The following is a 14,366-nucleotide window of genomic DNA, read 5'->3' as shown; positions in this document are numbered from 1 at the left end:
TGATCTCTTTGTGTTAAAATATTTACAGAATGGATTTTGGTACTTTCCTTCCAACATTAATCTTAATATGAAGTCTAAGAATAACATATTTAACTTTCCTTATACGAGTAAGCCTGACAGAGAAAATAACCTTCTCTGGGGGAAAAAAAAAAAAAGCTGCCAAAATAAAGATACATGCATTTAATCATTCGTTAACTCAGCTGTAAGCTCCTTAGGGCCAGGACCTCGTGCAATACTTCTCAAATCCCCAACGGCATATGTTGATTACTGTTACTACTGTTCACTTAGCCATGAGGCATATTCTTAATCTTTTTTTTTTTCTTTTCTCACCAAAATAGATGCACTATCAAAATTACTGGCAAAGGGGTGCCCGGCTGGCTCAGTGGGTTAAGCAGCGACTGATTTTGGCTCAGGTCATTATCTCACGGTTTGTGAGATCCGTGCTGTGTCCACATGGAGCCTGTTTGGGATTCTCTCTCCCTCTCTCTCTGCCCCTCTCCTGCTCACATGTGTGCTCTCTCAAAATAAAGAAACTTTTTTTTAAAGTACGGGTAGAAATGAATTATAATAATCTGAAGGGCATGCTGGTTGATGAAAGCCCCCCTTGATCTATACAGTTTTTAATGTAGAATAAAAGGGGAAAATAGAGTGGACTTAATGGACCAGCATCTAACCAAGATGATTTCACTGACAAACTGTCCTGGCCTCACTAAAACCCATACCCAGGTGTGGTTAACCAGGCTTGAGGAAAGGTAACTTTTACAATCACTCCCTGGAAAGCAATCTCCATGAATGGGGGGAAATTTGGCACAGGTGGCTGGCTACCTTGACCCAATCCCTGCAAAGAGAAAAACATTTTGCCAAAAAAAAAAAAGAGCCCATTACCAGCTAAATCCCATCCCTTTTCCCTCCTTCTCTGCTCCTTCATCCAGAAAATTTCTTCATCAGGAGCTTGGCCTCTGTTGTCCTTGGCATAATACTAAAATTTTCCCACCACTTGTTTAAGAAAGTATAATTTCAAAATATGCCCTACAAAGGAAACCTCAAAACCTTTTATTAACAAAAATTACCATGGTCACCTCCTATCACTGATTTAAAATTCTCTCTTTTTATAACTTTGTACATGTTGACTCTGAGATTTAACCCTACATCTCAATAAAATCTAAGCAATACCAATATAGTTGCATTATTAGTTCACAGTTCTACCCAACAAACTCTGTACATAACCCAATTCTCATGCCCTTTTTCTTAAAATTGCTAATTTTATTTAACCATACATCCTTTTTTCTTTTATTATTTTATTTTAATTCCATAGTTAACATAGTGTTATATTAATTTCATGTAACCATATAGTGTATCCTACAGTGACTCAACAACTCTATACATTACTCAGTGCTCATCATAAGTGTACTCTTAATCATATATATTGAATGTACACTTAATCCCACATTTTCTAGCATTATCCTTTTATATTAGATGGTGCTAACTCTGATGGCTATGCTAACAAAATTCTCTTATATTTTCAGTGACATCTTTGAAGCCTACAGTATCCTTTCATGAAAGTCATTCAAGGAGAATGGACTGGACAATTTCCTAATTGCTTTATTAAGCCCATAGCACTGAATTATTAACTTATTAAAGGCAATTGCATGAGTTAAATTAGTGTAACCAATAGTTAAGACAGTAAGGGTCTATCCTATCTACAGTCCATATAGCAATGGGAGTTGTGCAGGGTGTATCAACAAAATATTCCTCTTCTCCTTGATTACACAGCATCTTAATTAGTTCTATGAGAAGATGCATATTGAAATTTTGATGATTTCTAACTCAGCACATTATTCCAGATGAAACAAATGTCAACTAAATTAGACCAAGAAAACACTGGACTCCGGCTGGTAGAGTTTAAACATTAACTTTGTTAGCAGGCATCTCTTCTTCCTGTAAAAATAAATACTTAAATAAAAAGTTAAAACAACTGTCAGATGACTGCAAAAAATCCCTTTAGAACCACTGGTAACATTCTAGTCACATGACTCTTCTTTTGCTTCCTGACTGCATGGGATTACATTTCCCTTGCAGAAATAGTCTAATGATAGAATTTATCCCAAACCAAGTAGAGTGGTTAGCAAACATGCCTCTGGAGTAAAATCCTGTGTTCAAGTCCCAGTATCTTTATCTTAGGCAAATTACATCATATCTGTGCCTCAGTTTTCTCATCTGTAAAATGAGCATAATAATAGAACTCATGGTACAAAGTAGTGGTTACCAGAGGGGAGGAGGTTGGGGGATGGGCAAAATAGGTGATGGGGATTCAAATCTACAAACTTCCAGTTATAAAATAAGTCACGGGAATGACAAGTAAAGCATGGGGGATATACTCATTAACAGTGTAAGAACACATGGTAACAGATGGTAACTGCACTTATCCTGATGAGCATAGTTTAATGTATAGAATTATCTAATCACTGCATTGTACACCTCAAACTAATATAACATTGTATGCCAATTATACCTCAAAAAGTATGAACCAATTAAGAACCAATTTAAAAAAAAAATTAGTCAATATCAAAGCTGAACAGGGCTCAATGTTCTTCTACCAATATATCCAAGCCATAAAAAAAAGTGCTGTATAATAGAATAATAATAATAATGGAACTCATAAGGTTATTGTGAATTAAATTAGCTGAAATAAGTAAAGCACTTAGAATAATGTTGGGCACCCAAAACATGATCAATAAGCATTAGCTAAGTATTTGTATGCTGTTTTCTTCCTGAGGCTTACACTAAAGCATTCTAGACTTCTTCCACACATCCTGGAACAGCTCCTTCTCTATTTGTAAATACTTGTGTCTTTCTCAAAGAAAACAACATTAATAGGAGGCCAGGAGGGTTTCTGTGCTGATCACCTTTAGCTTTTCACCATTTTGGCTTCCTTGGAACACCCAAATTGACTTCACCAACACCCCACCAGTCTTGTGTTTTCCTACCAGGAGAATCTCCACTACATGCATGCCAAGACATCTGTCTCTAAGCAATAAAGCAATGGCCACACACCTGGTCTATATAAAAATCCTCTGTATCTTCACCATCTCTTCAGTAATTCCTTTTTCACCACCCATACCTGGGTTTATAAACTTCCAACTAGTCTCCAGAGGTATGATGTCATGTTAAGGCATGGTCTCCAGCTGGGGAAAATATTTTACCTCTGAGGAAACAGGACTTAACATTCACCTTGCAATGCAAAAATAGAAGATCATTGGTAAAATATTCAGTAAGGGGTGCTTGGTTGCTCACCCGGTTGAACGTCCAACTTCGGCTCAGGACATGGTATTGTGGTTCATGGGATCAAGCCCCACATCAGGCTCTGTGCTGACAGCTCAGAGCCTGGAGCCTGCTTCAGATTCTGTGTCTTCCTTTCTCTCTACCCCTCCCCTGCTCACATTCTGTTTCTCTCTCTCTCAAAAAAAAAAATACATTAAAAAAAAGACTCAGTAATAATTTCTTGTGATTGCAGCAATATGTTTTCTGCATCCTGTTACACAGTCACTAGCTACATATTTTACTAAGTTTCATTTTTCCAAAACTGTAGGTATGGACTTCATTACAACAGTCATCTGAGCTGCTTTCCTTTGTCAGTCTGATCCAGAAGGCATGTAGATGTTGAGCTAACTCCCAGTGCCATATGGAGAGTTAGAGTATAAATCAGGTGGTAAAAAATGTATCAACAGGTAAGTACAATTCATTGAAAGTCTAACTGCACATTTAACTAATATTCAGGTATGGGTATATTTCATAGAGCCAGATGACACAGTATGCTTGCAAAGACCTGAGACAATGAAGGTTTCAGCATTTGTAATACTATCACCTGAAATAGCCTGAGACAACAATATGACAGATCTACAATGAAAATACCCTGCTGGTTTAAAAAAAAACAAAAACAAAAAAACAAAACAACAACAACAAAAAAAACATTGGTCTGTACTCCCAGAATCATTTTATCTATGTAAGTCTCCAGTTGAGCCAGTAAAATGAGGCATTCTAAATACCCTTGGTAAGAACAGGGGCACCTGGGTGGCTCAGTCGGTTAACTGTCCAACTCTTGGTTTCGGTTCAGGTCATGATCTCATGGCTTCGTGGGTTTGAGCCCCTCATTGGGCTCTCGCTGGCAGTGTGGAGCCAGCTTGGGATTCTCTCTCCGGCCCTCCCCAACTTGCACTGTTTCTGTCTCTCTCAAAATAGATAAATAAACTAACTAAATAAATAAACAAACAAATAATCTCGGTCAGTACAAAATATACAGGATCAGTTGGATGGTGGTGTGGTTTAAGGAATGGGGGCAGGGGAGTCGACTTATACCACATTCCCGGATTCTGGCTGAGCTGTTGGGTGCACAGTGACTTTGTGCCACTGGCAGTACCACTAACTATGTTAGAGATACTAGAGGAAGATCAGGTCTGGGGATTCAGAAAAGCTGAGGTTCAGTCCATCTGTTAAAGCCCTACTAAAACATTCAGAGGGAGTTGTCTAGTTGTCACCTTTTCCACAGAAGTAGCTCTTTCTTGCTCTAAATAATTTGAATAGATTTTCTATTTAAAAAAAAAAAAAAAGAAAGATATAGTGGGAAAATATGGCCTAGATAACTGGTGAGAGGTGATTGGAAATAATGCCTATCTGAATGATTAAATAGTTTAAAATATATATTTTTTAATGTTTACTTATTTTTGAGAGAGAGAGCATGAGTGTGGAAGGGGCAGAGAGAAGGGGAGACACAGAATCTGAAGCAGGCTCCAGACTCTGAGCTGTTAGCACAGAGCCCGATGTGGGGCTTGAACTCACGAACCTTGAGATCATGACCTGAGCCGAAGTCGGAAATTTAACTGACTGAGCCACCCAGGCGCCCCTGACTGAATAGTTTTTTAAGATGAGAAAACTCCTTGTTCATTCTCAAATAAGAAACTTTGTTTTAAATACAAATATCTTTTTTGTCTTAGTAAGCATAGTCAACCAGCTTTCAGATGAGTATGCCACTGAGTAAGCTTTTTAAAACAAGTTTCCATTAATGGGGTCAGGGGTGAACAGAGACAGAGAGAAGGAGACTAACTGATTATAGCTATCTCCTGGATTCCTGTGTCTTTTGCCAGGATGGTCAGCATCTTTACTGTGACTTGGGGTGTATTTTAATTGAACAATTCACTGTATGAATAAAAGATCAAATCTCTGGAGTTTGATGTACACTAGTAAGTCGCTGACTTGACTCCATATTTTATGTACCTCATAAAACTACCATACCTAATATGCCCTTTTCTAATTCCTGAGACTTGCAGTGTGGACTGGAATTTAAATGTTACTGCAGCCAAATCAAGACTTGGATTTAAATGCTAAGCAACTGAAGCAGGCCAGGCCATCAACCTAATACAATATAATCTTGAGTTTTCTCATGTGGTTATGTTAATTTCCATCTCTTTGTCATCTTGATTTCTGGGCAATGTTGACATATGTAATCAAATGAAGAAAGAAAATTGGGTGGTGTTGGCGGGAAGAAAGCTGTGGTCCATGAGTCCCTGCATAAGGAGAAAGCTTTGTTTCACTTTTATCGGGCTTTTTAGTTTAGTCTGAAAATGTAGACTGTAGAGACTACATACATAGAACCCAGGTGTTTTATTCCAACTGGAGAAGAGAAAGGAGAAAATAAACAGTAGGTGACTCGTTTCTGTCACCAAAATAGGAGAACACAGCAGAAAAATCCTATCAGATGGCTCTCACTATGGATTATGTATTTTGAGTTACCATCCTGTAATACTTTAATGTCAAGCTACTCCCTTTGCCTGATTAACACTTTTCTGACACCAAATACTTTTTCTTGGCCTTCCAAAGTGTAAATCATAAATTAAATAAAATCAAGTTATTTTTTGTAGATTCTGCAATGATAGAGCCAATTCTATAGCTTTATCCTTTTGTCCTTTTTTTCTTATAGTTTTTAAATATCCTAATTTGCCTAATGATAATATTCACAGAGAGAGAAAGAGGGAGGGAGTGGTATAGATTGGTTTTCATGTTAAGGAATGCTTATGGCAACCTGACTGAAGCTGGATAACATAGAATAGGGATGTGAATGAGATCAAACTCCAGATACTAAACTTTAACAGTTTTAAAAACATTTTATACCAATACCTTTCCCTATTGCCTTAAAGAAGTGGTTCAGCAGGAGTAGGTAGAAAACAGCACCTATCTGTCTGTCTTCAGGACTGATCATCCAGTGGAAACAATTTCTAAGTTGTTCTGGGCATACCCACTGTCTGTTGTATTTATTCTATCTTTTCCTCCTTCATCTGGATCTTTCATGATACTTATCTGCTTTTAGAAAAATACACTCAAGAATTAATAAACTAAAAATATTTCTTATGAGGTTATATTTGGCCTAAACTTGCTGGAATGAAACAGTGACCACATATCCCAGTTCACCTAAGATGGTCCAGTTTTAATCCCATTGTACCACAATTATTATTAATGGCATGCATTTTACTCTTAAAAATGTCTTTATTTTATAATAAATTGTGTGCCCACCTTAGTTATGGGTCTAATCAATAACCTTGGACTAAAATCCAAACCCTATTTCTTACTAGTTGTGTGACCTTGGAAAAGTTCCTGGATTTCTCTGGGTCCTTGTTTTCTCATAAGTTAAACAGGGGAAAAATAAGTAAAGTGGGGAAAAATAAAAGCACTCATCTCATGATTGTTTGGAGATCCAATAAGCTAACTCATGTACAGTTCACAACAGTACTTAACACACAGTAAGAGTTCAATAACTTTTAGATATCTTGAAAGTTGAAAGGTCTGACGCCTCTCACAATTCCCTAATCTAGACTCACAAAAGAACATCCAAAGAAGCAACTGTAAAAACAAAGACAATTAAGATTAAATGACTTTAGACAATAAAGTGTCCATTGATGTGACAAGCTATAGTCACAGAAAAAACTAATATTTATTTTATGGTTCTACCATACAACACAATTTCCTACACATTATCACAACTCTTCATGATAATTCCATGAAATAGGTATTATTAATGCCCTTATTTCTCAGTTTAAGATACTCAGGGAAGTTAAAGTGTTTCCCAATATCACAAAGAACAAAGGCTAGAGCCAAAACTTGAAACAAATTCTTCTAACCCTAAATGCTCTTGCCCTATTTACCTTAGTGAGGGTAAATACTAAATTCTTAGTCTTTTTAATTTTCAACTCAAGTTAAACCGTCAACTCAAATAAGTAACACGTTCTGAAATATGTGTATTTTAATTCCATTTAAGAGCTTTCACACTGTATTATAATTGCATATTTAATTGCCCTCTCTCCAACATAAATTCCTAAATTTTATGAGGGAAAAGATTACGGACTTTTTTCTTTTTTTTTTTATCTTTGGGTCCGTAGCATCCTTCTTAATTCCTAACACACAAGCAGGCACTTGATACATGTTTATTAATTAAATAAAATCTACTTCTTGATCAGTGTCCCAGAAAATATCATGTAAAATGAAAATTGTTTTCTGTTCTGTCCAGGGCCTGTATTCAGGCTCCCCGTTAAGTGATATTTTGAAAATAGGAGACAAGCCACCCACCTATAAATGGGCCTGCAGTGAAGTGAATTAATTTCCCTGACCTTTCCTGGCATTTCTTCTCGGGTATTTTACCAAGATATGCTGGAGAGAGCTTTGGCTTTCCCCAAGGAAGCCCTCCCTTGTTAAAATATTATGACTTCTTAAAGTGAAAGCATACTTACTGTCTAGATCCATAAAGATTTCCATAGGCATTAGAATCTTCAGAACTCTGGTCCTGATTATCAATAGTATAATTAGATTGGTAAAAATCAGAGTCAAATTGTCCCAAGTTTGACATCCTGAAAAATAAGAATGTTTTTTACTGGGAATTTTGAGTCTGTAAAATTTCTTTTGAGATATTTAGCAAGGATTAACTGATGATGTTATTATGGCTGGATTCCTATTAGAGAGTAATGTATTCTTTGGATGGGTTAAATTAAGTATTGGGGAAATGGGTGGAAATGTATTTAGAAAGTCATTTAAAAATGTGTATCTTCAGTTAACTTTTCTGAATTTTTTTTTCCACTCACTAGGACTGTGACTTCGACCAAATTGACTTTGATGTGAAAGAACTAGCATTTTTCATCAAATTCTTCATTCTTAGCAATTTAAAAGAAAAAGTTTCAAAATTGGTATACATCTAGATTTTCTCTTAAACAATGTTAGTTCCTCACTTTAAATGCATGCAACCATGTTGTAAAGCCAGAAAACAAATGACTGATAATTCTATTTGAGTTTTCATTTTCCTTAGAGTTTTGAAGTGTGTTAATAGCCTTCCCAACCCAGCTGCCAAACAAACAAACAAACAAACAAACAACAAAACACCCAAATCCTACAAACCAGTTTCCTAGTTCTGCTTTCCAATTCCTTAAATGTATTTGGAACATTTTTCTTTTTCTTCTGCCTTTCCTGCTACTCCTAGGCTTCTGGCTGAGCAAAAGGGAGAAAGGCTCAGTTCTGCTAAGGGAGGAGTCTGTCTTTCTATACACACTTTCTATATAGTTTCCACTCACTTAGGGAGCAAAGTAGAGTGTGTGATCTTGATTTAGACCGAATGGCTAGAAATACCAGAGGGAGGAAGAAAGACTTGAAAGGAGAAAAAGGTGGGGAAGAAAGCAATAGCAAAGTAATAGTGGCTCTTTGGATAAAAACTACAGAACGAAGAATCTTTTCCAGTGGACAGATAGGGTTATTCAACTCAACATTTTAATCTTTATTTTTCTTTGAAAAACATTTTATTTCAAGGAGTGAATTTAAATATCATGAGGAGCAATCCACACAATATAATAACTTATAGAATACTGCTATTAATAAGTTTTGAATGAAATTGTATAAACAGCCTTAGCTCTAAAGGGCTTCATTACTCACAAATATTGAAGTAATTGTCAAATACATCAAATTGTTTTCAGTTTGGTAGAAATACAGAAAGCTTTTCTAAAATTAGATGTAACAATTCATACATCTGACTTCATATATCAAAATTTTTCATTAGTAATGTGTATAAAAGTAGCTATGAATTATGTAAACCAAAATCGAGACTAGAAGAATATTAAATCTTTTAACAACTTATAATTTAAAGGTCTTAAAATTTAATAGCATAACTTTCTCAGTCCATGAAAACAAGTTATTATGCAGCATAGAGAGTAATTTCATAGGAGAATACACTAAGGTTTCCTAACATGCAACACTTTATGTAACATGACTATTGGTATTGGAGTCCTTATGTAACTCCGCTTCGTGTTTTGTTTAAATGCCAAGTTTTTCAGAAGGATTAGACACATACCTTTGTATTGTTTATGTCAAGAGGTCTTCCAGGCAACGTAGTTTCACTTGAGAAATTTGTAACAAATCAGTTGGTGAAATGATGACCCTCTGGCTCTCTATATGTTTCTAAATTTGTACGCTGACACTATGAGCAGGTGGTAGAGCCAAAAAAAAAAAAAAAAAAAAAAAAAAAAAAAGCCTGCCAAGGCCAAACACAGTATCCAGTATCTTATAGAACATGTTAAAGTTTACAAACACAGTGAATGGTATAGGGACATACAATTTGATAAAGTGAAAAGGTAGATTCAATTTTCCTGTGTACATGTGCCATCAAACTCTGATTTAAGATCATTAATTTGAGGCAAACAAGAGGCTGTAATAATCCTCCTGCTTCATGGCCTATATAACACGTTTAACCTAGTCACAATTTCCTAATGATAAGCAGTAAAAATCAATACATGCTACATACCTTAACTAGCAATCTTAGCAACAATCGGAAAATGGGGTGTTGTCAATTTTATCCACATCTGAACCAATTTATATAAGCAACATTTAGGAAAGCTCCCTGTAATCTGATTTCTTCCCTCTCTCTTATTTCTCCAGCAGAGCCCATCATGGATATACTAATGTGATCCAGTAGTGCTTATTTGCAGGGCATGTTCTGAGCCAATCCTGACCATTTCTGAGCCAATCCTGACCACCGGAAAGCATCAGACCCATTTCCATCCCGAGAAGCTACGTGAGTTGGTTCCCTCTATATCTGCAGGTCATATCCAGGAACCTTCTCCCTAGTTCTGACCCAGGTAACCTGGCTAATACTCCCCAATTCTATCTGGACCTGGTGGTTTTGTTTCTAATATCAACTTCATGGCTGGAGGTCAAGTTCGTTTACGATCTGCTTCATGCTGATTTCTCTTTTTAGGACTGAGACTTCACATGTATCCAGACCTCAGTAACTGAAATCTGGTGTTCAAGGGTAAATATATTTGGCAGTTAGAAATTTTCAACTAGAGCCAAAGGCAAGAATGGTAAATTAAATAATTTTTCCCCACACTATTTTAAAACATTTGGAGTTTGAATTTCTCTGATCAGAGCTGCCCTTTACTAGGTCTCTACTTAGGTAACCGTAGCTCACACATTTATTGAGGATCTACTCTTTAATGCCAGACTGTGTTCCAGATGTCATACAGAAGTGGACAGACTAGACTCTGTATTTTAAAGAGATATAGTTTAGTATAGATTCTACTGTATCTGCAATAAATAAAAATGACTAGCAAGGCATTGTTCTATGAACTTTAGGTTTAAATCATTTAGGGCTTGCAACGAGCTTATGAAGTATTATTATCCCATTTTAGAGGAAAAGAAATAGACATTAAATACCTTTCCTGGGTGGAAGCTAGCAGGTGGAAGAGCCAATGTTTGAAACCTGTTATGCTAAGCTCAGAGCCCACATTATTATCCAAGATAATTTCAGGAATCAACTGAACTCTATCAAGAAGTTAGCATATGCCATTAAGATGGAAAGTGCAAAGGGGAGAGGGATTCGGTATTCAGTGAAGGCATCTTGAAAAGGTCATTTGGATTGAGACTTGGTTGTTAAGAAAGAAGCCATTTGAAAGACTATGTGAAGAGGATTTAAAGCAAATTCTCTGGGGTGGCAAGGAATTTTGCAGTTTGTGGTTTAGAAAGTGAGCCAGGTGGTAGTCATTTTGAATTAGAGAAAAGTTGAAGGAGATGGAAGGAAGTCAGTGGCATAGGCAGAGGCCAGATCATAGAGGACATGGTAAGGAGTCTAGATTCTATTAAACTTGAAGTGGAATGCCACTGCAGGATTTTAGGCAATGGGATGATATGATCTGTTTTTGCAGAAATTGTTTAGGAGGATGTTGTGGCAGTAACACAGGCATGAGGCACAGGTGGCTTGGACTAGGACAGCAGTGGGCACGGGAGAAACTGATAGAAGATTCTTGGCAGCTGAGGGAAGGATGAATTGGAGGGGTCAAGGGTGAAGCAGGCATGTAAGTAAGTTCATTCTGGGGAAATGATAAGGTGTTCTAAGTGGATAAGGTCCCATGGAGCTAGGACTGAACAGGTTAAAAAGATATGTGGAAAGATTTGTTAGGGTTCAACTTCTGCTGAAAAGGAGGGGAAAGAGAGGGACAATTGTTGAAGATGATTTCTGACATCAGAATTCTGACAGCTTCCTTGTACTAATGTATTAATGTTATAGGAAAAGGCCAAATTGTTATATAGTAGCCAAATTTAGATCATCCTGCTTTCTATTCCTTCTTTCAAAGTTCTTTGTGTGAGAACGCAAGTTCCCTCCTGTAACAGCAAGGACTCAGAGTGTATTCTTTTTTCTGACATACAAATTCACTGACAAGTTTACCAAAGATAACATTTTCAATTTTAGTCCATTGAAATTTTAAACTTATTTTGTGATTTTGTGCTTTTCAAGTTAGTTTTCCTTCATGAAAAACCAGCTTGATTAAATGAACTGCAGAAATACATAGACCAAAAATGGCATATAAAAATGAAATTAATCTAAGCCTCAAGTGAACTATAAGCCATGAAACATTTATAAACCAAATGACTTCATTCTCCTGGTAACTGCATTAATGAACCATTAATACATATGCCAGAATACTGTGAAGCTACTCTTATAAATGTAACATTGTATGTGCATAAAATATGCATTTAAATTTTTTTCCATTAATGAATCACCTAATATATAGAGTATTTGTATATATACATACATATCTCTAATACAGAGAGAGAAAGCTTATTTTATTTTTTATTTATTTTTTAATGTTTATTTATTTTTGAGAGAGAGAGAGAGAGAGACAGAGACAGAGAATCCAAAATGAGCTCTGTGTTGACAGCAGAGAACCCAATATGGGGCTCGAACTCACGAACTGTGAGATCATGACCTGAGCCAAAGTCATATGCTTAACCAACTGAGCCATCCAGACGCCCAGAGAGAACATTTAAATCAATATTATAAATAGTCACAGTTTCATCAGTTAATTATTTTAATTCAACTACTTAAGTAATTATTTCTGAGTTCTGAGTGATCAAAAAAATGGGATAATATGAAAAAAGGTTCTTACCTGATGCAAAGAGCACTATGTTCTGCTTGCAATTATTTTCCTTTCCTTTCCTCTTTTCCCATTCTCTCTCCCTCCATCCTTCCCTCCCTTTCCTCTCTTGTCTCTCTAAACTCTCTCCTAAGGTGATCTTATCCATTTCGTTGGCCCTATACACCATCTCTGTATAGACAGTTCCTGAAGTCATACACAGCGCTCACCTTTCTTCACAGCCCCAGACCATTTGTTATCTCACAGCCATAACCGATTTTAGCCAAACTCGTTTTTAAAAATCTCGACACTCCCCAACTGAATACTCTCTCCTCCATTCCAAGAAATGGAATTGCAAACCATTTACTCACTTAACTCTGAAATCATCTAATTCTTCAATGAATGCTACAGATTCTACCTCTAAAATGTATCTTCCACTAACCAATTCTCTCCATCTCCACTATCACTGTAGATTAGGCCACCATGTTCTCCCACTTAGACTTCTGTTTGTAGTTACTTGAAAAAGTGATGGGGCACCCGGATGGCTCAGTCGGTTGAATGTCCGACTTTGGCGCAGGTCATGATCTCGCAGTTTGTGAGTTTGAGCCTGATGTCAGATTCTGTGCGGACAGATCTGGAAGACAGATCTGTGCTCAGATCCTGGAGGCTGCTTCGGATTCTGTGACTCCTTTTCTCTCTACCCCTTCCCTGCTCCTGCTCTCTCTCCCAAAAATAAATAAACATTAAAAAAAAAAAAAAACCCCAAAAAGTGAGATGTCCCTTTTAAAATAGCACATTGGTAGATTGTAATAAGTTTACATAATAAAGACTATTGAAATTGTACCTTTAATGGCATAGTGACTTGCCAAAATGGGAGGGGGGGTAGGGAGGGTGGAGGGGTCTCTTTGGTTGTTTCTGACTGCAATTAACAGTGGGAATAAGGAGAATTTTCATCCATAATTTCTTATTCTGTTTCTGGTGATCTGTCAGGTGTTAAAGAGATTGTGAGATGATCAACAGTTTTACCTGAAACAATTCACCCTGTATCTGACAATTAGGCAAACATATATGTGTTAAATTAGAAGATAAATACTTAGATGGACGGATAACAATCACTACTTTTAAATTTTCATACTTAGAGCCCAGGATTTCTAATGGTATGTATCAGTTTAAGAATCACATAAGATTATGACATCCTTACTGTGATCCTTTGGTATAAAAACAGAGGCTCAGAAAGCTACATGACTCTTGCAAACTCACACACCTAGTATGTGACAGAACCTAGCTTGGACCACCAATTCTCACATCCAGCCCTGTTTTCCTTCATTTCTCAAACTGTTTCTCCCAAAAGACTGTCTGTGGCTGTCCAAAGTACTGTTGTTAGAAACGTACCTTTTTGGAAACACTAAATGATATTTATGTGCAGCCTTCAAAAAATATTGGCAGAACAGAGATGCCACTGAATGACGATGAGAAAAACGTATCATTTTCTACCCCTGCAGACAAAGAAATGGATTGTTTGTTACCAGTGTTTATCAAGTAATTACTTAATTTTGGCAGTCTGTATTGCAATTTAGTGTACAATGATTCCATTGTAACCATAAATTACTATTCTTATTAAGGTAGAAATAATATGATACAATCTGTGTTCCATTACTTTCTTTTTAGTTTATTTATTTTGAGAGAGAGCACCTGTGCAGGAGCGAGGGAGTGTGGGGGAGGGGCAGAGAGCAAGAGAAAGAGAAAGAGAGAATCCCAAGCTGGCTCACCAACTATGAGATCATGACCTGAGCCAAAACCAAGAGTCGGGCACTTAATTGACTGAGGCACCCAGCAGACTCCTGTTTTTGTTTTTGTTTTTTTAGTTTATTTCCATTACTCTTTTAAAAACTATATTTTGGTCAGTATTCTCTACATGCTCCTTTTGTTAAT

The 14,366-nt window shown here is 36.7% G+C and overlaps 1 protein-coding gene across 3 annotated transcripts in view; it reads right to left on the bottom strand.

Annotated features, from left to right (window-relative positions):
* YIPF7 (Yip1 domain family member 7) overlaps positions 1 to 14,366 on the bottom strand; it is a 46,249-nt gene that overhangs the window by 16,886 nt on the left and 14,997 nt on the right. Inside the window, exons 3-4 of one of the 3 annotated variants that reach the window (XM_042984606.1) lie at positions 13,827 to 13,930; positions 7,776 to 7,892 (exon numbers count right to left, since the gene is read on the bottom strand). In XM_042984606.1, the coding sequence (XP_042840540.1) occupies positions 7,776 to 7,892; positions 13,827 to 13,921 (212 nt within the window). In that variant the 5' untranslated portion in view covers positions 13,922 to 13,930. Of the gene's footprint in view, positions 1 to 7,775; positions 7,893 to 9,376; positions 9,451 to 13,826; positions 13,931 to 14,366 lie in introns of those variants that run through there. The other 2 variants (XM_007075921.3, XM_042984607.1) reach the window with 2 other exon arrangements.

Source organism: Panthera tigris, chromosome B1 (genome assembly GCF_018350195.1).
Source record: "Panthera tigris isolate Pti1 chromosome B1, P.tigris_Pti1_mat1.1, whole genome shotgun sequence".
NCBI lineage: Eukaryota > Metazoa > Chordata > Mammalia > Carnivora > Felidae > Panthera > Panthera tigris.
The sequence above is the reverse complement of the archived record's forward strand: the minus strand, read 5'-3'. Positions and strand labels throughout refer to the sequence as shown.